Source organism: Saimiri boliviensis, chromosome 15 (assembly GCF_048565385.1).
Source record: "Saimiri boliviensis isolate mSaiBol1 chromosome 15, mSaiBol1.pri, whole genome shotgun sequence".
Taxonomy (NCBI): domain Eukaryota; kingdom Metazoa; phylum Chordata; class Mammalia; order Primates; family Cebidae; genus Saimiri; species Saimiri boliviensis.
In genome coordinates, this window is record NC_133463.1 from 15,689,788 (window position 1) to 15,715,809 (window position 26,022).

At 39.0% G+C, this 26,022-nt stretch overlaps 1 protein-coding gene across 3 annotated transcripts; it reads right to left on the reverse strand.

Annotated features, from left to right (window-relative positions):
• Window positions 1-1,026: 1,026 nt before the first annotated feature.
• On the reverse strand, window positions 1,027-25,263 carry TTPA (alpha tocopherol transfer protein). 3 transcript variants are annotated; one of them, XM_003935545.4, is made up of 5 exons: window positions 24,968-25,222; window positions 16,968-17,121; window positions 9,038-9,231; window positions 7,014-7,124; window positions 1,027-3,895 (listed from the first exon to the last, which is right to left on the reverse strand). In XM_003935545.4, exons 1-5 carry the CDS (start codon window positions 25,169-25,171, stop codon window positions 3,722-3,724), a joined length of 837 nt encoding a protein of 278 aa, XP_003935594.2. In that variant the 5' UTR covers window positions 25,172-25,222; the 3' UTR covers window positions 1,027-3,721. The 3 variants fall into 3 exon arrangements, with proteins under 3 accessions (XP_003935594.2, XP_074242795.1, XP_074242794.1); XM_074386693.1 differs by lacking the exon at window positions 1,027-3,895 and adding an exon at window positions 6,007-6,225 and having other exon boundaries at window positions 24,968-25,237; XM_074386694.1 differs by lacking the exons at window positions 7,014-7,124; window positions 9,038-9,231 and having other exon boundaries at window positions 3,717-3,895; window positions 24,968-25,263.
• Window positions 25,264-26,022: the final 759 nt, after the last annotated feature.

Genomic DNA, 26,022 nt, shown 5'->3' on the forward strand with positions numbered 1-26,022 from the left:
TTACAATATACTGCACTTCAACTAGCTATTTGGAATATATTTTTCTTTCTCCCAGGTATGATTAATTTTCCTATTTACTGTAGTACTTAACTCAGTCTACAGTGTTATCAAAAGTAGATATTTAACATATTGATATGATTGCCTCAGAGAGAGAAGAGAACAATCAATTGAGTGCTAGGTATGGGTGTGGGAAGAGAATGGTATATGCCTTTACTAACCAGAAAAGTCACAGGGTTGTACTGCTGCCAATCCTAATTTTATTGCTTTCATTTCTAGTTCCTCTACAGCATCTAGGTATGGCAAAATCCATTACAGTAAGGAGTGTTTCACACAACACCATCTGACTAACTGGCTGGAGTTCTTAGTTATATATCTAACCTGTTCTATGATCTGCAGTCTTAATTTAGGTGATTGGCAAAGATATTTGCAATAGGACGTCAGTGCCATTTTTGTAAGAAAAATCTAGTTTGACAAAAGGAATCATGATCTAGGCTAATAGCATATTGTTTCAAAATTAAATAGATCTATCTTGCATGTGTTCAATTTTGCTGAGAACCTAAAACTGCTCTAAAAAAAAAAAAGAAAATATAAGAAAATAAAATTAAATATAAATATAATAAATTAAAATAAACTATACAAAGAAAATAAAATTATCTGATTAAGTGTCACACTATGGCATTTTTCACTTAAAAATTTTAACTTCTTGACTATCCCTGGCTTAATAATTAGTTTGTGGTCCCCTTTATGTATGGCAGAAGACATTAGAGAAAGATGGTATTGAACTAAGCAGCTGGGATACCAGCCTGTCATTAAACTTACAAAGAATAAACTGGCACTTGTGTAATGGAAAAGTAAATGTGTTAAGATTGTTTTTAACTTTTTTTTCTATGAGGAAAGGCAGTTTTTAAAAAAGAATGCTTCATATTTATATTTTAAAATTTATGAAAAAACCTTGTATATTATGTTTTATGTGAAAGATGTTTATTTTCTTTCAAACAATATTAAAACAAATAAATCATTGTGCAGTTCAGTAACACAATGAGCACATAATACAGTTAACCTTTCAAAAGGCACTTCTGGAATAATCACAGTAAAGTAACATAGACAATTAGACAATTATTCGCTTTGACACTTTATTTATTTGCCCATTCATTTCAATTTTCTTTCAATGTTCTTCAGTGAATTGCTTCATTTATAAACATTTCAAAATTCCATTATAAAATATACTAAATTAATTGACATCTTAATTCTATTTATCATTGATCCTATCACCTATAAACCACATTTAAAAGACATTTTAAAATGTTATCCTTTATCTAGTTACTAATCACTCCTCTACGCAGTCATAAGAAAGTGTTTGAAATAGCCAAAAATAAATGAAGTGGAACTGGTGATATAAAACTTCTAAGAACAAAAGTTGGGTAAGCCAGAGGTTTTTTTGTTATTGATACTGTTTATTCTTTTAAAGTGGGTTTGTTCTTTTATTATTTTAAATTATACAATTGTAAATAGTATTATTTTATTTTAAGACCTCAAAGCACATTTTAGACAACTGGAAGAGTCTAATTTTTTAATAAAAATTATAATGTTGTTAGCTTCCCAATGCTAAGTCAAAATCAAAACATGTTCTCTAAGGAACATCCACAATTACTCTCAGTTTTATCATAGAAATATGTACAATCATAAGTATCAGCTCACCTGATTAAACTAATTTTCTTATAAAGAAAAACACCCTTCATATATCCTTGCATAAAGGTACTATTAATTTATATGATTAATGTAGAAAACCTAACTAGCTGAACAAATGTTCAACAGATTTCGGACCCCATATTCTTTCATTTTCAAGTTTATAATAAAATTAAGAAATGATAAAATACTAAGTATAAAAATTATGTCATAAATTGAGAGCTATGTTGAATATGAAAGCTGAGATGATATCTTTCTTAATAAATGAAATGTTATAAAGTACAGTGCAAAGAGTACATCTTTACCAGTTATTTTTATTTTTATTTTTTGAAATAGAGACAGGGTCTCCCTGTGTTGCCCAGACTGGGCTAGAACTCCTGTGCTCAAGTTATCATCCTGCCTCAGCCTCCCAAAGTATTGGGATTACAGGTGTGAGCCACGATGCCCAGCCTTTACCAGATGTTTTTTAAGTTAATAAGACTTTCAGGATTTGGTTAGAATACTCTAATATAATAACCAAACTCATATTATTTTATGGATAATCTGAAGAATAACAGATGTAATTGACAGTAATTTTTTTAAAATGTAAACATTTCCTTTTCTTTGTCTAGTTACGTTATTGTTAACTAAAAACAGTCCATGTATAAGACAACTAAATATGATTCCATTCCTTTCTATTTAGTCATAAGAATAACCATAAGCAAAAGTTAAAATTACATTCTTTATTTGTTTAAAAATGCAAAAGAGGGATTGAGAAGCCATCAACTGTGCCTGATGTATTTTCTAAATTATTTTTGTTAATCAATTACATCAACATGAATGATTTCATAAAGACTTAAAGCTGCTATATGCAGTACTATGGCATACAGACTCCTTAATTGAAAGTTTCTATCATGGCCCGACTCGTTGGCTCACAACTGTATTCCCACTACTTTGGGAGGCCAAAGCAGGCAAATTACTGGAGTTCAGAAGTTTAGCCAGCTTGGCCAACATGGCTAAACCCTGACTCTATAAAAAATACAAAACTTAACCAGGTGTGGTGGCACGCACCTGTAATCCCAGCAGAGGCTGCAGTGAGCCAAGATTGTGCCACTGTCTGGGCAACAAAGTCAGACTCTGCCAGAAAAAAAAAAAAAAAAAAAAAAGTCTCTATCGTGTGAATGTACTAAAGTAAAATAAAATTTCCCTGAGATGAAATGTCTTGCTGGCCCACAGAAATAACTATGAAACTATATTCAGATTTTAATTACAATGAATTATAATTTAATCTGACATCCACTTAAAGTAAGCATTAATTTTTTGTCATCAGCTGATTTGTGCTAATACTTTTAAGTGGCACATTTCTAAATTTATTTCTAAATCAATATAATCAGAGAACTTGTTTAAAATATAATTCTCTAGAAACATACAAAGATGCACATGAACAGCTACTTTAGTAATAACTTTCATGTTTTCTTCAAGTATAACATCACCAATTTTTATGCTCTTAGGTGTACTGACATTTAATTACTTCAAAAATAGAGAAAAGGAAGCATTTAAAAAGTAAAAAAATCTTTCCAAATGCCCATGGTATACAGAGGGCTGCTCATGTCAGAAGATTTCTACATTTTTAAAGATCACACAAGCATTAGTTTAAAAGATTTGCTCCTAGGCCGGGCGCGCTGGCTAACGCCTGTAATCCCAGCACTTTGGGAGGCCGAGGCGGGTGGATCATGAGGTCAAGAGATCAAGACCATCCTGATCAACATGGTGAAACCCCGTCTCTACTAAAAATACAAAAAAAATTAGCTGGGCATGGTGGCACGTGCCTGTAATCCCAGCTACTCAGGAGGCTGAGGCAGGAGAATTGCCTGAACCTGGGAGGTGGAGGTTGCGGTGAGCCGAGATCACACCATTGCACTCCAGCCTGGGTAACAAGAGCCAAACTCCGTCTCAAAAAAAAAAAAAGATTTGCTCCTTTTCTTTCATTCATTTAACCAGGTAGGATATCGCTCATGTATTTTTAATTAGGAAACCATTCACATGTAATAACATCTCACTGAATGCTCTCAGAAATGCTGCTGAGATAACCTTCAGACTTCATTATAAAATTTGTCCATTCCTGACAAATATCCTCCATGGAGAATTCTTCACCACCATATTCCAGAGGAAGAATGTCTGGGAAATGCTGAAGCAAGCTTTGTTTGTAGTTGTTCCCGTGCATATGAATCTGAAATAGCCAAAATATTTTAGAAGGAATCCTCATTAGATGCATTTCCAGGAAAATCAACCTCATAAAATGAGGCAGTCTAACAACTTTGGAAATTGGAGAGTATAAATCGATCCTTTATTCCTCTGGTTATGAATCTAATAATTTTACTTATGTTTAGGTTGTGTTACTGTGGCTCTAATAATCTTACTGTTTCTTGGATTTGCATTATTTTTTAAAAAGTTATTTTCCTCTTCAAAAGTAAATTTTTAAAGACTAAATAAAGTTATTTTATAAATTCTGTTCCCTGATGTGCAAGTGATTCTTACTAAACTATTATCTTGGGACTATTCTATGATGATAAAAATGTACTAGCTGGAATTAATTCATATTAAGTAAAGGCATATATCTGAGCACACGATTAGGTCTATGAGAAACAATTTATATGGTACAGTCGATGGATACTGTTGGCTAGTATAAAGTTAAGAGACAGCCAGTCTCGGTGGCTTACACCTATAATCCCAGCACTTACGGAGGCCAAGGTAGGTAGATTGCTTGAACTCAGGAGTTCAACACCAGCTGGGCAACATGGCTGGTACAAAAAATGCAAAAATTAGCTAGGTGTGTTGGTGGGGGCCTGTAGTCCCGACTACTTGGAGGCTGAGGCACAGAGAATTGCTTGAATCCAGGAGCGGAGGTTGCAGTGAGCCGAGATTGTGCCACTGCACTGTAGCCTGGGTAACAAAGTAATACCCTGTCTCAAAAAAAAAAAAAAAAAAAAAAAAAAAAGAAAAAAGAAAAAGAAAGAGTACAAAAGGCAAATTTGTTTTTAAATATTAAGAGAATTCTGACAGTTGAGAACCTTAACTTTTCAAATATTTTAAACTATAAAAATTGATCATAGAATGCCATAAAGTTAAGACAAAGCCATAGATACTTGAACCAAAAGCACACTTGCTAAAATAAACAAATAACATTTTCCCACTTTCTAGAGCAAAATGTTGCCCTGTACATTCGACAGTCATTTAATAAGCACCTACTATGTGCTAGCATATGAGGCTTGATGGATGAAATGAGTTTCCTATACTTACTTAAGAAACTCCAAAAGCCAATCTTTAATTTTTTCTGAAGTATGTAAAATATTATCAGCTAATTGAGAAGAAATTCTATCTCCTCAGGAAGGGGCAAAGTAAGAAAATGTATGCAGCATTGCCAAAAAGTTGAGAAAGATAAAAGTGGCTGGATCAGTTTTTTTCTCCCTATTTTGGCAAGTCTGTTTCATGTCAACTAACTTTCACTGATCTCCTTCTTCTAACTTCTCAACTTTTACTTTTCCTTCTTTTTTCTCCATATTCTCTTAGTTGTTAGGTTCAGTTTATTCTTGTTTTGTTTTTGTCTAAAATTTAGCCCAAAACAGGAATACTTATTTTTATATCTTTAGGCGTTAAACAGAAGATAGTCAACTATTTATTATCAAGTTACACTGAAGAGAGAAAAAAATAAACAAAAAAAATTGACTTGTTTAAAAATACTAGAATAAACAGTAGCTGAAAGTGTCCACTTTTGCTAAAGCAGACAATTTAAGGGAGGTTCTTGAAGACAAACAGAAATATTCACTGGATAACTTCTAAAGAAGCTTGAGGGTCATAACTTTCTGACCAGGTGTGTTACATTTCCTTAATAAGAAAGAATGTTGTTCCTAAAATTCTAAATGTGCTATTACAGTTCATATTATCACTGTTGACATTTCAAGAATTTTTTAGATTTAAATTGTTAAAGCCCTTACAAATTGTTTTGTGTTCAAGGCATTAGATGATGCCAATGTTTGTCTAAATAGATGCTCTAAAAATTCTCCTTCACATATTAATTTAGAAGAATGGTTACCATTCTTGAGAATGCAGACTCTATTTTCAACCTTTCAAAAACTCTAAGAGATATGAGATGTTTTTTTCTGAGATGAGGCTCCATAGGGTAGGTTAAAAAAGAAAAGTCAGTGTCTTTGCTCTAACTAGCGTGACATTAAGTCACATACCTCAGTTACTGTGGTTTTCAGTTATACTGAAAGTGTTAATTATGTTTTGCTTTTTAAGAAAAATGTGCCGGGCGCGGTGGCTCAAGCCTGTAATCCCAGCACTTTGGGAGGCCGAGGCGGGTGGATCACGAGGTCGAGAGATCGAGACCATCCTGGTCAACATGGTGAAACCCCGTCTCTACTAAAAATACAAAAAATTAGCCGGGCATGGTGGCACGTGCCTGTAATCCCAGCCACTCAGGAGGCTGAGGCAGGAGAATTGCCTGAACCCAGGAGGCAGAGGTTGCGGTGAGCCGAGATCGCGCCATTGCACTCCAGCCTGGGTAACAAGAGCGAAACTCCGTCTCAAAAAAAAAAAAAAAAAAAAAAAAAAAAAAAAAAAAAGAAAAATGTTTATTTTTATTTACATTAATAGTAAATTCACATGGTTACAAATCAAAGCAAGATAAAAGATATGCAGTAAGAGAGCTTGCTCCCAAACCTGTTCTCACCTACTGTAGTTCACACCTCTTCTCTTGTTCCCTATAGACATCTGCTTATATTATTTTTTGTATATATTTTAATGTAAATTTATGAAATATATTCTTATTTATCCCCTTTGTATACAAAAGGTAGCATGCCGTACACTTTATTCCACATTTGTTTATTTCAGTTTCAGTTCACAAAACATCCTGCAATCTTGTTGTTTTCTGTTGTGTAGATGTTTATTTAACCAATGCCCTAATGGTGAATACTTACTGATTTTCAGTCTTCTGCTGCAGTGGCTCCTCTAGTTTATATAATTTTGTTTATCTACAGGTAATTCAAGATGGTGATTTTGATGACTGCCACACTGCCCTCTATGGGAATATACCATTATGCATTCCAACCAGCAATGTATGAAAAGCCCAGTTACCCCACAGACTTACAACCAATATACTTGATTTTTCTAAATTAAAAGTAAATTTTAATTTAGAAAAGTAGTTGACTTGTTAGATAAATATTCAAAATATTGGGCTAATGATATAGATGGGCAGCTACAAGGAAAGATGATAAAACAATCCTTAAATAAAAAAGGGTAGGAATGTCTGGTGTAGAGGAACACAGCCTTGCGTATGTTTTACTTACCCGTTCCTTAATTTTTTCAGTGAGGAATGGTTTGATCATGGAAAAGACAGCATGGAAAATTACTGGTTCATTTATCAAATGGATGCCACGAACTTTCAATGGAAATGAATCCTTTTGAAAATTAAAAAAAAAACTTAATAACAAAACACAAATATTACAGTTCTGTACCTAATGACAAGTCTCTTCTTTGAACACTTGCTAAACTTACCAAAGTAGCTAAAGTGTGATTTTATCTTCAAAATTATTTATTCCATCAACACAAAAGCCTAGCTTACAGTTCACTATCACTAGGTTAAGAAAAGATCTCTAAAAAGGTTTATTCTTACAGATTAGGCAAAGTATTTTATGAAATATCTGCACACTTTCACCAGAAAATCCTTTCCCAATCACATACAGATGTTCTAACGAACCAATGAGTCATTTGTAAATTTATATTAAAGTTGTTTCCCAAAAATGTTTATTTTGAGAAAAAAATCCACAAATATTGAAAGACTAGCACAATGAACACACACTTATAAACTTTGACACTGGTATATGTCTTTAGCATCATAGTAATATAGGCTTATTCAGAAAGTTTAAAAACTTAAGAGTTGAAGAAAAAAATAGTTTTCCTACCTAAAAGTTGTATTATTAATACAGAGACCTTTCATTCCAAGGTTCTTTTATGTGAAGTTATTTTATTGTTCCCATGCATCACTTTCAGAGATGTATTATTAATCTGGGAATTGTCTTTCCAGGTCCCTTCTATTCATAATTTTCTTTTAAACATAATTGCTAATGTACTGTCTAAATAATTTTCTTTCTCTTTTTTTTTTTTGAGACGGAGTTTCGCTCATGTTACCCAGGCTGGAGTGCAATGGCGCGATCTCGGCTCACCGCAACCTCTGCCTCCTGGGTTCAAGCAATTCTCCTGCCTCAGCCTCCCAAGTAGCTGGGACTACAGGTGTGCGCCACCATACCCAGCTAATTTTTGTATTTTTAGTAGCGAAAGGGTTTCACCATGTTGACCAGAATGGTCTCGATCTCTTGACCTCGTGATCCACCTGCCTCGGCCTCCCAAAGTGCTGGGATTACAGGCCTGAGCCACCGCACCCGGCCTGTCTAAATAATTTTCATTCTGTTGTGTTCCACTGATATAACACAGTTTTTGCAAATAACATGTTTTATTATTGTTGCAAGAATCCATCAAATGAATGTCCCATTGCTTAAGTAACCATTTTTCTATCTTCTGGACTAATAAACCATTTCTTTTTTTTTTTTTTTTTTACTGAAATTGATGGTGCAGTAACTGTCTTTATGTATAGGAGGAGTGGTGGTTATAAGCACAAATTTTACATTCGGGTGACCTGGGCTGGAATTCTCACTTCACTACTGACAAACTGTGTGTACCTGGGCATTGCTATGTCACTTCTTGCATATAGTTTATTAATTGTAAAGTGGGAAAATGCAATAGTCATATGTCATAGGTTCAGTGTGGACATTAAAACTTAATGCATTTGAAACATTTAGCAAAGTACCTGGCACATAGTAAACTATTCTTAGTATGTGCAATCTTTAATATATTAAAGATTATTCCTTAGCTAGTTTCCCAGAAATAGAATTACTGGGTCAAAGATGATGATCACTTTAAAAATCTTTTGATTTATGAAAAAAAGTTTCAATATACACCTACAAAAAATTATGTGACATTTTATTGTGCCATTGCTACATATTTTTAAATCAATTTTTTAATTCAGAAAAAAAGTTTTTAATGACAAAAATATAAAGTCACCACATATTGTAAAGATGCATAAATCTTCTCGTTACTAATTTGAACATATTTTTGCAGTTTGTTGCAACATTTTTCTTTTATAAACTAGTAATACTCTACTTCCTCTTAGCATTATTGAATTCTACATATCATTTCCAAAATTGAATTTTAATTTCTAATAAATGTACTTTTGCTCCTTTTTGTGTAACATATAACAAAAATTTAAAACTGTAATTTGGAAGTATTATGCCTGACAGTTAAAATATACATTTACCGTAAGTACAGCAGCAATCTTCTTGGCTACAGATGGAGTGATTTGAAAAGCATGAGAAAACTGCCAGCCTTCCAGATCAAAGATAGCCTTGATTCCATTCCGCTGAGTTTCTACCTCCTGTACAATAAGCTCGGATGTGATTAGACTTACTCGAAATACATCATAAGCTGTAAAAACTTTGGGGTCCCAGTGTGCTAAAAAAAAATAAAGCATATCATATCTTAGCATTGTGTAGAAAATTAGACAGATTTCCAAAGGGAGACTAATACATTTTAGACTTAAAAGATCAGTTGAAATAGAAACATGTATGAAGATCACGAATTGAATAATCCAACTGGGGTCCAAGAGCACGTTCCTGCTTCTCCCTCCCTCCTCAAATTCCTAGCAAAGAATGGCTTTTATTTTTTATTTTATTTTATTTTATTTTATTTTATTTTATTTTTTGAGACGGAGTTTCGCTCTTGTTACCCAGGCTGGAGTGCAATGGCGCGATCTCGGCTCACCGCAACTTCCGCCTCCTGGGTTCAGGCAATTCTCCTGCCTCAGCTTCCTGAGTAGCTGGGATTACAGGCATGTGTCACCATGCCCAGCTAATTTTTTGTATTTTTAGTAGAGACGGGGTTTCACCATGTTGACCAGGTTGGTCTCGATCTCTCAACCTTGTGATCCACCCGCCTCGGCCTCCCAAAGTGCTGGGATTACAGGCTTGAGCCACCGCGCCCGGCTTAGAATGGCTTTTTAAGAGTATGGGGAAGAAAGGATTGGATGCAGGCTGAATTTGATTGCAAGATGAAGTCACAACTTCACATAAAGATGGGAATGCCATTGTGTATGCTCCAAACTCAGAGGTGTTGGAAATGGGAAAAGCAAGGGCCTGGATTATAAGGAGTAATTAAGACCCCATAGTAACAAAAGAAGTTGCTAAGGGAAATCTGTGAGGAACAGATAGGCAAGTTGATTCTTCAACAGCCTTCCAATGGTAAGTAGCACATAGCAGACGCATGTCCCTGCAGGCTAGAACAGAAGTGAGGGCTTGGGAAAGAAGAGCCAGAGAAGCACTGAGATAGCTGCCCACACCAAAGAAAAACAGAATACCTGTGCTAAGAGAGGAGTTACTGAGATTCTTGTCCACTCCTCTCACCCCTCCCCACCATCCCTGCGACAGGCCAGGCCATGCAGAAATGACAGTCATGGATGGACAAGCAGATGATTTTTTTTTTGAGACGGAGTTTCGCTCTTGTTACCCAGGCTGGAGTGCAATGGCGCGATCTCGGCTCACCGCAACCTCCGCGTCCCGGGTTCAGGCAATTCTCCTGCCTCAGCCTCCTGAGTAGCTGGGATTACAGGCAGGCGCCACCATGCCCAGCTAATTTTTTGTATTTTTAGTAGAGACGGGGTTTCACCATGTTGACCAGGATGGTCTCGATCTCTTGACCTCGTGATCCACCCGCCTCGGCCTCCCAAAGTGCTGGGATTACAGGCGTGAGCCACCGCGCCCAGCCCAGATAATCTTTTTTAAAGGACATCTATTTCTTAGGAATTATAATGTTAAACACACACATACACAGAGAGAGGGAAACAAAACTCAATAGACAAAGGCAACAACTTCAGACAATAAGAAAGCAGGAGACACCAAAATAACATAATAGAAGTCAGGTGCAGGTGCAGTGGTAGGTTCCTGTGATTCCAGCTACTCGGGAGGCTGAAGTGGGGACAAGGGGGACACAGAATCCAAGGAGTTCGGGTCCAATCAGGGCAACATAGCAAGAACCTGTCTGTAAAAAATAATTTAAAGAACTTTTTTTAAAGAAGCATAATTCCAGCAGGGCATGGAGAGAATACTGTAGGCCATTATTATAAGAAAAGGCTATTATTAAAAATAATCAGTTGAAATCTTAGAAATAAAAAGGTAATTAAAAACAAAAAATTTGCCGGGCGCGGTGGCTCAAGCCTGTAATCCCAGCACTTTGGGAGGCCGAGGTGGGTGGATCACGAGGTCAAGAGATCGAGACCATCCTGGTCAACATGGTGAAACCCCGTCTCTACTAAAAACACAAAAAAATTAGCTGGGCATGGTGGCACGTGCCTGTAATCCCAGCTACTCAAGAGGCTGAGGCAGGAGAATTGCCTGAACCCAGGAGGCGGAGGTTGCGGTGAGCCGAGATCGCGCCATTGCACTCCAGCCTGGGTAACAAGAGCGAAACTCCGTTTCAAAAAAAAAAAAAAAAAAAAAAAAAAAAAAAAAAAAATTGATGGAATAAATGCTAGAAAAGACAGAGCCAATCAGGGAATAATGGTTTGGAAGATCGTGTGGAAGAATTCCCTCAAATTTGGCACAAAAGAGCCAAGAGTTAACACATATGAATAAAAAGTTAAGAAACAAATGCAGCTGGATCCAGGAGTTTCAATATCCAACTGACAAAAGTTCTAGAAGGCAGTGACAGAGAACAGAGCAGAGAGGAATTGTAGCAATAGAGAAAAGTTCTCCAAAGCTGAAAAAACATGTAAGTCTTCAGATTGAAGTGCCTAACAGGATGAATGAAAAAGAAAAAGAAAAAAGATTCATAACTAAGTATTAGTAAGTTTTCAAAAACAGAAACAAAAAAATCAAAGTTTCTGGCATGGGGAACTGGATAGAATGGTAGCACCATTTATTTATTTATTTTCTGCTTTTAGATTCAGGGGTGCATGTGCAGGTTCGTTACCTGCATTATGCTGAGGTTTCAGGTATAAAGGATCCTGCCACCCAGGTATGTGAGCATAGCGTCCAACAGCTAGTTTTTTGACCCTTACACCCCTCCCTCCCTCTCCTCTCTAGTCATCTCCAGTATCTACTGTTCCCATCGTTATGCCATAAACACCCAGTGTTTAGCTCCTACTTAGAAGTGATAATGTGTGGTTTTTGGTTTTCTGTTCCTGTCTTAAATCACTTAAGATAATAGCCTCCAGCTGTATCCATGTTACTGCAAAGGACGAAATTTCATTTGTTTTATGGCTGTGTACAATTCCATGGTGCACATGTTTTACTATTTACTGAGGTAAGAGACGAGTATTGGGTGGAAAAGGTCATAAGTGTGGACATGTTAAAATGGTGACTGTGAGACATCTAACTGGGTGCAGCCGGAATAGGAGCTAATTGTGTGGGTCTGGATCCTCAAGGAAAAGATAGGAGTGAAGATACGAATCTGGGGATTGTCTGTGCTTACATGACGATCCACAGCAGGGACTGTCTCAGAGCTATGTTTTTCTCTATCAAAGCAGAGAGATAAAGTAGCATAAAAAGAGGAGGCTGAGGCCAGTGTCCCAAGATTTCCGAGTTTAAAGGATGATTAGAAGAGGAGATGCCAGAAAAAGAGATTAAGGAGGAGCAGCCAGTGATGTCAGAGGAAAACAGCAGGAGAACGTGGCATCAGAGAAGCCAAGGGAGGAGGATTTTTTTGAGAAAGAGGAAAGTGGTTCACTGTGTTGAGAAGTTAGGTGAAATAGGACGAAACATATCCATTAGATGTGGTGAAAAGAAAGTTGGTTACGTTCATTTCAGCAGAGATGGGAGTGAAATAAGACCAGGGTGGGATGAGGAGGAACTGTGAGCAAATGTGGATGGTGGTCATCACTAACAAAAGGAGTCTGGCTGGGAATGAGAAGAGAGGGGAGATTGATGTAACGGAGGATGGAGTGTTTTGTGGAACCAAGGAAGAGTTTTTGTTTTGTTTTTGGTGGCTAGCCCTTAATAGATTTAAATGTTAACTGGTAGCATGTCGTAGCAAGGGAAAAGCTGAAGATCTAGAAAAAGAAAGAAGAAACAGAAATATTTCTAAGAAGGCACAATGGGATTGCCATTTTTTTTTTCTTTCATACTGATGGATCCTTTAGAGGGTATGTTATTGTTTTTTAAAAGCCTCAGCTTTCTGGCTGGGTGTGGTGGCTCATGCCTGTAATCCCAGCACTTTGGGAGGCCAAAGTGGGCAGATCGCTTGAAACCACATGTTCGAGACCAGCCTGGCCAACGTGGTGAAACCTCGTCTCTACTAAAAATACAAAAAGTAGCTGGGCGTATTGACACATGCCTGTAGTCCCAGCTACTCAGGAAGCTGAGGTAGGAGAATCACTTGAACCCAGGAGGCAGAGGTTGCAGCGAGCCAAGATGGTACCACTGCTCTCTAGCCTGGGCAACAGAACAAAACTCTGCCTCCAAAAAAAAAAGCCTCAGACTTCTCATAAGAATGTGAATAATCAACCCATGAATAACCTAGATAAAAAAAAATACTAACTTCAGACATTGGCTGAATACTATAATGATTTAAAAACCAGCAGAACAAATGAAGTTTGACAATTAAAAAAATAGTTAATGACCTAATTTCTGAGCCAACCAACATAATTGTTTGACCTATACTGTCTAATATGATAGCCATTAGCCATGTGTGGCCATTCAAATTTAAAATTCAGTTTCACTGAGTGCAGTGGTTCATGCCTATAATCCCAGCACTTTTTGAGTCTGAGTTGGGAGGACTGCTTGAGGCCAAGAGTGAGACCTTCTCAGGCAACACAGTGAGACCCCATCTCTAAAATATAAAAATTTAAAAATCTGGCTGGGTATGGTAGCACATGCCTCTTGTTCCAGCTACTCCAGAAGCCAAGGCAGGAGGATCACTTGAGCCCAGAAGTTCAAGACTGCAGTCAGCTATGATTGTGCCTCTGCACTCCAGCCTAGGTGGCAGAGCAAGACCCTAACTTAAAAAAAAAAAAAAAAAATTATGTTTCTTAGTTGCAGTAGTCACATTTCAAGTGCTCAATAGTCACATAAAGCTAGTGGCCATTGTAGAACAGTTTCATCATCATAGAAAGTTCTATTGAATAGTGCTGGCTAGAATTTAAGCTCCATTGAGGCAAAAGAAAAATATACTTTATATTTTTAATTCCTTCTCTAGTATCTACTTAACATTCACCAAGTGCTTCTATGTACCGGGTAATGCTCTTATTATATTTTAGATAGGCAAACCGATTGATTGACTTAATGCTTACAGCAATCCTACATGATAGCGTTTCACCATGCCCATTTTACAGATGAGAAAATGCAATTATAGCTACATAGTGTTTCACACAGCTAGAATGTAGCAGAGTTGAGATTCCAGTCCAGGCCACATGCTCCAGAACCTGTATTCACAAGTGCTAAGCCACAGTCAAAACTTCACACTCACTCTTAAATTTTACTTTTGCTGCTGTAATATACTAGGGGATCTCAAAAGACATAAAATTATATCCTCTAGCCTTTTGGCTGATAAAGGTCAAAACTTACCTTCACCTTGAGTTGCCCAACCCACATGGAGGAAAAGGCTATGTGCATTTTCTCATTGCTTTTACTGCACAGAGATGGTTATGCTAAAGTTCTACCAAAAAGCTCCACCACAGATTTCCTTCTTTAGCTCCTCCCATTAATTCGATTAAATTTAGAAAAGTTTTCATTTTACTCATAAAACTTTCTGAGTTTCTTCCTTTCATCCCAGAATAACATAACATACAGGAGATTTGCAACATGTTTTCCTGTTTGAGACTATCACTAAACTACATGTTTTCTGGATTTTCAGATCTCTTGAGTTAAACAATGTACTTCTAAATTAATGTACTGCATGAGGCCCAGAAAATATCCCTACTGGTTCAGTGTTAAGGTATTTATGATCAAAGCTGCATATCTACTTCTCACTATCAAGGTGTCACTTTTATTACTCCACCTGGCTCAGTCAGTTTATGAACAAACTAGAAACAATAAAATCTAGCCAGGCAATGCAAAGCCAAGACATTTACAGAAAGAATTGGCTGAAGGTTTCAGTTTTATGCTTCTTGGACCCCTGAGTAGAGTTGTCAGGTAAAATATATGACACCCAAATAAGGTTGAATTTCAGATAACCAGGATATTAATTTTTAACATAAGAATGCCCTATACATACTTTAAAAAACTATTTGTTCATCTGAAATTGAAATGTAACTAGGCATCCTTTATTTTAATAGCATATACGTTTATTTCCTAAATAAGACATTAGTACTTTGTTAAATCTGGCAAGCCTAACCCTAAGAAGCTCAAGGAACTTCATTGCTATGAGCTCATTCAACTTCCTCACTGGTGCAGCAATGAAAGAACAGAAAGATAGTGACATCTGTTTTATAGATGGGATTTCATGATTAACTCAATTTTATTTGCCACTTAAGCTAGGGGGGAAAAAACTCAAATCATTTTACTCTATCTTCCAATATCCTTTCAAAAATTAAACACAGTATCTTCTTGCAATATAGCAAGCAGATGAGTTACAGGCAGGTATCTTATCTATAAACAGGCAAGAAATGCAAACATGTAAATATTTTACATCTTTAAAGATGTAGAGGTTTCTGTAAGATTGTAATTCAAAAATTCTGTGCATAGAATGTTGGTTTCTCTTTGTCCTTCCAACTGGGTCATGAGAGATTCTGGGAATAGTGTGAATTCTTCTTCTGTGCCTGCCATTTTTAATCATACGAAGGTCTGAGGAAGGCAGACGTTATAGGTCACCAACTGCAATTCTCTGAGTGTTTCCATGCCCTCAACAGTCATATGCTAAAATTCTAACTCCCAAAGTGATGGTAGTAAGAGGTGGGGCCTTTGCAAGATTATGAGGTCATAAGGATGGAACCCTCACAAATGGGATTAGTGCCCTTATGAGTCCCAAGAGAGACCCCTTTTCCCTTTCAACATGTGAGGTTAAAGTGAGAGATGTCACCTAGGAACCAGGTAGCAGGCCCTCAATAGACACCAAACCTGCCATTGTCTTAATCTTGGACTTCCCAGCCTCCAGAACTGTGAGAAAAAAAAAACTTCTGTTTTTTATAAACCACCCAGTCTATGGCATTTTGTTATAATGGCCTGAATAGACTAAGACATCTACAAGAAACACTAGCAACCTCTAATAGATAAAAAGAAGATGCAGTGAGAAGAAACAGGAGTTAATGGAATACAGTGTCTGCAACAGCTTCCAGGGGAGTTGCCTTTCCTCCGCAGCCTCCTCCACCCAAGGGAATGAGCCTCTTGTTCCTCGACCTGGGGCATTTTCGAACTAGTCATTCACTCACTCATTCCACAAATATTTAGTGACTACCAAGTCGCAGGCCGTGTTTTCAGTGCTTGCAATACACCAGTAAAGAGAACAGGTAAAATCCACAATCTCATGGTGTTTACATCACTATAGTCCAGATTCTATTTTTTTTTTTTTTTTTTTTTTTTTTTTGAGACAAACTGTTGCTCTTTTGCCCAGGCTGGAGTGTAAAGGTGCAATTTCGGCTCACTGCAACCTCCGCCTCCCAGGTTCACGTGATTCTCCTGCCTCAGCCTCCCTAGTAGCTGAGATACAGCCATGCACCACTACGCCCAGCTAATTTTTGTATTTTTACTAGAGATGGGCTTTCACCATGTTGGCCAGGCTGGTCTTGAACTCCTGACCTCAGGTGATCCATTCTTCAGCCTCCCAAAGTACTGAGATTACAGGCGTGAGCCACCATACCGGGCCAAGAGTTCAGAATTCTTATTTGTACTTCCTACAAAGCATTTTTGAAACACTTTTCCATGATTTTTTTTAAATATTCACATACTATTTATCTTCACCATTTTCCTTTCTTCTTATCTTGTATAGTTGACTGTGTGGAAGAATGAAACTAGGATTTTCACTTATATCTGTTTATTTTCTCACAACTGACAAAGTATTATTATATTTCAGGGACATTAAGACCCAAATTAAACCTAAGTTAAAACCTAAAATTTTAAATTAAAGCCCAAATTCCTAAAGATGAATGTATTGAAGCTTTCTATGTGGTATTCAAGGAAAAAATGGAAGAAAGAGGGAACAGGAGAGAGAACATAACTGAAGTGGAAGAGATGAGAAAAAAAGGAGAGCTGTGTGTGACTTACCGATTCTGTAAATAAGAACTTTGCTGCCGGTGGGATCCCTGGATCTCAGGACTCCATGGTAGCCAGCCTTTAGAAGGCCAATAATACTTCTAGGGTGTAGATCTGCACTTATTTCTGGACATTCTGCTCTCCACTTATAATAGTTTTTTAGTAACTGAAAAATAAAATTAAAATTGTCTACAAATGGCTTACATGGTAATAAATTTGTAAAAATGGAAGGAAAGCTTTGGCATTGTGTATAAACCTTGACATCCATTAGGTCAAGAGTTTAATCTGGGGTATCTTTTTAGCTATGAAAACTGAAAGTTCCCTTTATCAAGGATTGGAGGTGACAGGGGTTAATCACAAATTCAGGGATGAGCCATTTTCATCCACCACCCATGGTAGATGCTCTCCAAAGACAGCCACCAATACCTCCCCTTCTGATATACATTCACCATTCTTCCTAGTAAGACGTGGCATCTATTTTCTTCCCTCCCCTTGAATTTAGGCTGGCCTTCCAACTTGCTTTAATCTAATATCATGTGGCAGAAGTAACACTGGGTGGACCAAACTTTAAAAGACCTGGTACCTTCTGAATTTACTGTTTGGGATCCAGTGAGGTCACTGAATGATAGCAATTCATGTGGAGAGAGGCCTGGAGGTTAAGAGGCCATCCTCAATAGTGTCGCCTCAGCCAAGTTCCCATCTAATGCCATGTGGAACAGAGATGAACCGCTCCCACTGAGCCCTGCCTAAACTGATGATTCAAAAACAAATCATTGTGTTTTAGGCCACTAATTCTTGGAGTGACTTGTCACTCAGCAATGGAGAATAAAAACATCACCTTTAGCATTTTTTGAAATAAGGAAGTATGGAAATTAATCAAATGAGTCAGAAGAGCCCAGAAGCAATACTTGGATATTGGATCTTGTCAAAATAGGGTTTGAAAGGGTCCTACTTTCTTTCCTTCCAAAAGAACCACCAGAAATGGCTAATCACATGTGCCAATAATATAAACACTGTCAGCATATTGTGGAAAATAGTAAAGCAAATTATGTATTTAAAAAGCATTATGTTTCTATTTTAATTTTCCTTTTTATGATTTTTGGCACTCTCAATTTTTCACAAGTGACAATATATTTGATTTGAGTTTAAAGAGACCTATTAACAATGTGAGACTGCAGTGCAGAGAAAAAGACAGATTTTATATTTGAGAGTCATTGGAATAAACAAAGTAACTAAAACCTCAAAAACAGCAATGATCTGGAGGAGAAACTACAAACGACAAAAACTAGAGAGGGAGATGCTGAGCCTTGGATAATGTCAATGGCTGGGAATGGCTGGAAGAAGAGAGAAACAGAGTGGACCTCAAGAGAACCAGCTCTGTGCTGCTCTGCTCCCCCACCTCCATTTCTGATTTATCTCCCTCTTTCCCTCTCTGTCTCCCTCGCTTTCATTTCTGTATTTAATAAATCTTTCTTAATTTGAAAAAGAGAGAGAACGTTGCTAAGAGTTAAATGCAAGAGAGAAGAAAGAAAAAAGTCAATTTTCCAACAAAGAAATAATTGGTGACCTATATAGCAGTTTTCAAAAGCAATGAGAACAACAAGCACATTGTGGATCCTAGTATCTTCATTGTACTCTCTAAGGTGAATTTGTCTTCCTCCTCCAGTCGTAGGGGTACCAGAATAACTGTTAATAGTATCGTACAATGCTTTTTACTTTTCTGATAGTTTCCTCAGACACAAAAAGTCTTTTTTATTCCAATTCAAGTAAAATGCTGGAAGCAGCATATTAGTAACTATATAGAAATAATCTTTTTTTTTTCCTGTGGAATGCTAGAAGTAGTGGCTTCATTACAAGCGATCATTTAGGTAATAGTGGCAGGGTGCTCAGCTTATTCATCTCTGCAGCGTGCTGCAAGCCCGGGAGATGACAGCACGTGTTGAATGAAAGAATAAATTAAGGCATGAATAAACCAACTGGATCCACACACTTGAAAAAATGACTTCTGTAAAGAGGTACAAATCACTATCGTGCACAATTTTTGCAAACTAAGAGATCTAAACCTGGATCTTTGGTCATTACTTTCCCACTGATACATAGATTCATAGTACAATTTTCTAAATAAATTATGTAAATAAACTGCTACTGAGCAATTCTCAAGCAAACCATCCTATGTCCATAATAACAATAAAAAAGTGGTGAAAAATAAATATTCATTATTGGAAGGTGTCTGCTTTGCAAACATTAGAAGTAAATAAACATTTAACATGTTATGGGTTAACTATGTTTCGAAATAGAGTAGGTTTCTTCTTAACATGTTTCATGTACTTTGAAAAAAAATAAGAAACACCATATTTGTAGCACTTTTATAGGGTCTAATGCTATCATTTGAATTCCTCCTCACAACCACCATGAGAAGGAGCTACTGTTACGGCATTATAAGGATAAGAAAAGTAAAGCTCTGAGAAATTGCACATTTGTTCAAGAGCTATAACTATCAGGAGCAGAGTAGAAACTAAAATGGACACATGATATGATCAATTTTACAAAAGAAATTGCATTTAGAGAGAAATTAGCAGGGAGAATCTAAGGAATTCTGAAAGCTTTGGGAAAACTGTAAAGATAATTAAAGGATGAAAAGCTTATCACATAGAACAAAAGTATAAGGAACTGGTCTATCACTTGATAGAAGGAATTCAAGGGAATATGTAGAACAGACAGAAAAGTAAATGCTTAGCTGTTTTCTGTGTTTGTTGTTTGAAACAGAAGAGGCAAGTGCAGTGTATTCGCGAACACAGGCTCTCTCCTGAGCCCCACCCAAGTTCAAACCCCTGCTTCAGCATTTAATAGCCACATAATTTCAGACAAGTTACCTACTCTTTATATCTTTTTCTTCTAAAATGAGAAAATAATAAAAGATAATTCATGGAAACCCTACTTACCAAAGTACCTTGTATTCTGAAAGCACATTAGCTATTAGGATTATATGATAACACCTTATTAATTCACTATAACTTCAAATACAAAATCTAGAATAATGAGAAATTTCATTGTGACTGAGGTCATTATCAAGCTTCCTTTAAACAAAACCTCTAGGGCTTTCGTATTATGAATGAAGAAGTTAGAGCCGAATTAAGTGCCGTTGCAGAGGAGAATGAAAACAAGTTTTGCACTCTATGCTTTCCTTTTCCTTTCCAGTTGGCAGGAAAGCAAGACGTAGAGTTCACAGACAGAAACCTGATTTCTATCCGGTGGATTTAGACACAGTCCTGCTAGTCAATTCCCCAAGGGCATGGTGCAATGAAAACAATTCCTTATTTTTTTTTTTTTTTTTTGAGACAGAGTTTCGCTCTTGTTACCCAGGCTGGAGTGCAATGGCGCGATCTCGGCTCACCACAACCTCCGCCTTCTGGGTTCAGGCAATTCTCCTGCCTCAGCCTCCTGAGTAGCTGGGATTACAAGCACACGCCACCATGCCCAGCTGATTTTTTGTATTTTTAGTAGAGACGGGGTTTCACCATGTCAACCAGGATGGTCTCGAACTCTCAACCTCGTGATCCACCCGCCTCGGCCTCCCAAAGTGCTGGGATTACAGGCTTGAGCCACCGCGCCCGGCCCCAACAATTCCTTATTTAAGGAATACAGAAAAATATATATATGTCACAGAGGCTGAGGGTAAATTTTATTTTTCTATTTAGATGTCACTGATTTATTGAGATGGAGTTTCACTCTTGTTGCCCAGGCTGAAGTGCAATGGGACGATCTCAGCTCACTGCAACCTCCACCTCCCTGGTTCAAGCCATTCTCCCGTCTCAGCCTCCCGAGAAGCTGGGGTTACAGGCATGTGCCACCATGCCTGGCTATTTTTGTATTTTTAGTAGAGACGGGGTTTCTCCATGTTGGTCAGGCCGGTCTTGAACTCCCAACCTCAGGTGATCTGCCCTCCTTGGCCTCCCAAAGTGCTGGGATTACAGGCATGAGCCACCGCGCCCGGCCAGGTGTTACTTTCTTAAAAGCAGTTAAAATAAAATCAGTAAATAAAACATGTTTTATTGTTAGTTACTACTATACATATATATGTTTAATGCCTCATTTAAACTTCATTCTTCATAGGACCTGAGATTGTGTTTTTATATTCAGTAGTTACTAAGTACATATTAGTTTATTACTTATGATATTGGGATACATATATAGCCATGTAACATAATGAAAATAAATAAAGCTGGATATTTAATTCACTCCTAACATAAAAACAAATCTCAATAGATCAAAGACTCCAACATAAAAAAGAGAAGGCATAAACAACTAGAAAAAATCCTGGATAAGAGAAGACCTTGTAAAACCCAGAGGCAATCAAAGACTAATAAAATCAACACATTTGATTACATTAAAATTTAAAATTCTGCACAGAAAAAAATAGTATAGCTAATATTATAACAGACAAAAATCAAGGACAAAGGTCTAAAATATAAAAAAAGGCCTAAAATGCATAAAAATCTTTTATAACTCAGTAAAACATAAAAATGCACAAAAGCAAAAACAAAGGCCATTTTCAGTTAACTGTAAAGGAATTTTGAAATATTAACTGTATATAAAAGATTATTAATCACACTTGTAATTAAACAAATACATATTATAATAATGAAAAACTATTTCTCTTCTAGCAGGTTGATACACAAATCACATTTGATAATACAGTGTGGGTTATGGAGGAAAAGACAAGATCATGTCATATCAGAGTGATGAGTGTTGTATGTATGTGTGTGTATATATATATATATATCTAGAGAGAGAGAGAGAGAGAGAGAGAGAGAGCCTCACTCTGTTGCCCAGGCTGGCATGCAGTGAGTGGCACAATCTCAGACAGAGTATTGAATACTTGGCTGTTTTTCATGTTTGTTGTTTGAAACAGAAGAGGCAAGGGCAGTGTATTCCAGAGCGCAGGCTCTCTCCCGAGCCCCACCCAAGCTCAAACCCCTGCTTCAACACTTAATAGCTACGTAATTTCAGACAAGTTACTTATTGCAGAGTGCTGCACACCCAGGAGATAACAACACGGTTGTTGAATGAAAGAATAAATTAGCCGGGTGCGGTGGCTCACGCCTGTAATCCCAGCACTGTGGGAGGCCGAGGCGGGTGGATCACGAGATCAAGAGATCGAGACCATCCCGGTCAACATGGTGAAACTCCGTCTCTACTAAAACTACAAAAATTAGCTGGGCATGGTGGCGCATGCTTGTAGTCCCAGCTACTCGGGAGGCTGAGGCAGGAGAATTGCTTGAACCAGGAGGTGAAGGTTGCGGTGAGCCGAGATTGCGTCATTGCACTCCAGCCTGGGTAACAAGAGTGAAACTCCGTCTTGGAAAAAAAAAAAAAAGAAAGAAAGAAAGAAAGAAAGAAAGAATAAATTAAAGCATGAATAAACCAACTGGATCCACCCACTTGAAAAATGACTTCTTTAAGGCCGGGCACGGTGGCTCAAGCCTGTAATCCCAGCACTTTGGGAGGCCGAGGCAGGTGGATCATGAGATCAAGAGATCGAGACCAACCTGGTCAACATGGTGAAACCCCATCTCTAATAAAATACAAAAAATTAGCTGGGCATGGTGGCGCGTGCCTGTAATCCCAGCTACTCAGGAGGCTGAGGCAGGAGAATTGCCTGAACCCAGGAGGCGGAGGTTGCGGTGAGCTGAGATCGCGCCATTGCACTCCAGCCTGGGTAACAAGAGTGAAACTCCGTCTAAAAACAACAACAACAACAACAACAACCACCAAAAAAAAAAAAAAAAAGACTTCTTTAAAGAGGCACAAATCACTATCACGCACAATTGCAGTGTATTTGAGAGCAGAGGCTCTTAAATCTCTGCCTCCTCGGTTCAAGCAATCCTCTCATCTCAACCTCCCGAGTAGCTGGGATTACATGCATGTACCACCACACCCGGCTAATTTTTGTACTTTTTTTAGAGATGAGGTTTCACTACATTGCACAAGCTGATCATGAACTCCTGAGCTCAATCGATCTGCCCTCGTCAGCCTCACAAAGTGCTAGGATTGCAGGCCTGAGCTACTGCAACCTTTGGAAGACACTGAAAACTCTTTGGATGACAGTTTGTTATATTCTTCAACACTGAAAAGTACACATCTAACTTCATCCAGAAATTTCACCGGTTGAATTTATCCTAGAAGGTTATATTCCTAGTTATGCACGAAGTATGAGGATATGAAGAACACTGTCAGTGAGGGAAGAAACCACAGCCGCCTTGTTGACTGCATCTTGTATACAACTAGGTAAACTGTAGAGTCCAAAAAATAATCGTTGAATGAAGATATGAACAGCAATAAGATCTAAGTCCAGTATTAGGTTAGATACATTTTAATACAGTCTAATATATCCATCCAGTAGAACAGTAGCCCAATAAAGAGTAAGACAGATGTATACCAGTTGATATGGGATGCTCCCAGTCCAAAGACAGGTAAGAAAGGCAAAATAGAGATCACACACAAACATCCTTGTGCAAGCACAGACTGTCTAAAAAGATAAACAAGAAATGAGTAACAGTAAGCAGCCTCTGAGTATGTAACTGACAAACTAAGGTTTGGGGTGGGGAGCTTTTTTCTCTTACAAAGTTACTGTTAGAGGCCGGGAACCGTGGCTCAAGCCTGTAATCCCAGCAATTCAGGAGGTCAAGGAGGGTAGATCACAAGGTCGGGAGTTCGAGATCAGCTTGATCAACATGGTGAAGCCCCGTCTCTACTAAAAATACACAAAAGTTAGCCAGGCATGGTGGTGCACACCTGTAATCTCAGCTACTTAGGAGGCCAAGACAAGAGAAGCACTTGAACCCGGGATTTGGAGGTTGCAGTGAGCCGAGATCTAGCCACAGCACTCCAGCCTGGGTGACAAGAGGGAAACTCCGTCTCAAAAACAAACAAACAAAAAAAGATAAAAGAAAAAAGAAAGTTATTGTTAGAAACTTACTTTGCACGTTTAAGGATTTTGTTGTTATCTAGATTATTTTAACCATAATTTTGCTTAAGTTAAAAACCACCTCAGGCTGCTCTGCCTCTACGGAGTAGCCATTCTTTTGTTTCTTTACGTTCTTAATAAACTTGCTTTCACTCTAAAACAAACAAACAAGAGAAACCCTCGAAAATTTCACACTGAGACACACTGGAATTCTGTATTATAGTATCTTTCCTGCTAGGCAGCTGTGTGACACTGAGCAAACCACTTAGAGAAAGGGCTAGATCTGGTCCAACTGCTGAATGCTTACTATGTGCCAGGCACTGTGCTGGGTACAGCTTGTTCTGTTAAACTGGTTAATGTTCAATCTTCCCAACCAATCAGTGAGGCAGGTATTTCCATCTTTATTTAACAGGTAAGGGCGCTGAACCTAAAGCGATAGAATTCAAGGTCTCATCCCTCTTTCTGATTCCTATCTTTCCATCATCCCTTCTTTCAAAGGGCTGTAACGTACCTGGAAACACAAAAGAACCGCCGCGACTACACCCCGGACTCCAAGTATACTGGGTTGCTTTTCTGTCTTGACACTTAAGTATTACTATTAATAATACCATGTTGCTACTACATGGCTTCAGAACTCCAGTTTTACCAGCAATTTCATGTTCCCCGCCAAACGGAGTTAATCTGGTCACATGTGACAAGTCTGAGCTTCCAACTTCTAAGCTGTTACTTTGTTTTGTACCACAGGTTTTCCTCCAGGGAGAGGAAGGCATTTCCTCTAAACTTTGCAAGTTCAGGAGACTCATCTAGGGCAGGAGTTCTCATGCTTGAGATCAAAAGGGCCATTATCCCAAGGCTCCTACACTTTAGAGAAACGGGAGGGATTCTCGGAACACCTGCAGCCACAGCGCCCACGCCGGGTTCTTGGGGGCGCGTTCCTCGCCAGGGTCCTGCCTGCACCTTGGGCTTCGGCAGGGGTCCGGGATCCGGGTCGTGGGGCTGGGGACTGGGGTGCGCGCTGCCGAGCGCCCGGAGCACGCACGCTTACCCGCCAGGCCAGGTCCAGATCGAAATCCCGGGCGCGCAGGAACCGCAGCAGGAACGAGTCGGTGAGCGGCAGCGGCGCGAGCGGGACGCCCGTTTCCCGGGCCCGGCGCCGCAGCTCCGCCAGGCCGGGCTGCAGGAGCGGCGAGTGGTCCGGCAGCGCGTTGAGCTGCTGCCCCGCCGAGGGCCGGGACCGCGCCTCTGCCATGCCCGCCGCCGCTGCGGCCGCAGCTACCCCGGCGCCCGGGAAAAGCGCGCGCCCCGCGCCACCCCCGGCCCCGCCTCCGCGGCCGCTGCCCCGCGCACAACCACCCTCCAGCCTGGCAGGGCGGCCTCGGGCCTCGCCCACCCGGCCCGCGGCGGGCAGCGCTGCCTCTTAAAGGAAACCGCATAGTGTCCCCACGGGTGCAAACCACCTGTTTACAGCTTTAGCTAGGACCCCCCGCCTTTTCCCAGCGAGGGAAGCCGCTGGTGTTCAACACCGAGGGCACGATGTCAAAGTTAGCTGGGATGTTTTCTACCCACTGCGAGAGAACCTTGTTTTTCTCTTTCCTTCCTCCCTCTCTCTTCCTTCCATCCTTTCTTCCTTCTTGCGATCTGGGAGCTGAGAGGAGCCTTAGAACGACCCTTTAATTGCCTCTGGCAGACGCGCTACTGAGCCCTCTCCTTCCATCCTATTCCAGACTGATGATCCGCCCCCCTCCCCCCGCCCGTCTCGCACTAGTTTACCGTCTGCGTTCTAAAAAACACCCATTCCACAGCGCCTCCTTAGCAGCCTCACCGCTCCTCCCCTCCTCCCGATCTGGGAAAACTCAGATTCTGGCACCAGCCCCCGTTACTGACACAAATAAATGACTGGCGCGTGCCCTGCACCCCCACACACCAATATTTATATTTATATATTTTCTTAAATTATTATTTACTTATTTAGAGACAGGGTCTCACTGTTGCCCAGGCTGGAGTGCAGCAGTCTGATCAAGGCTCACAGCAGCCTCCAACTCCTGGGCTCAAGTGATCCTCCTGCCTGGGCTTCCCAAAGTGTTGGGATTACAGGCCTGA

Excerpts from the sequence above, each read along its gene's own strand:
- TTPA (XM_003935545.4), bottom strand. The coding sequence starts at position 25,171 with ATGGCAGAGGCGCGGTCCCGGCCCTCGGCGGGGCAGCAGCTCAACGCG. Across the intron at positions 7,125-9,037 it reads AGATTGCTGCTGTACTTACG|GATTCATTTCCATTGAAAGT; the intron begins GTAAATGTATAT and ends AATTTTCAAAAG. Across the intron at positions 3,896-7,013 it reads CTGAAAAAATTAAGGAACGG|ATTCATATGCACGGGAACAA; the intron begins GTAAGTAAAACA and ends TGGCTATTTCAG.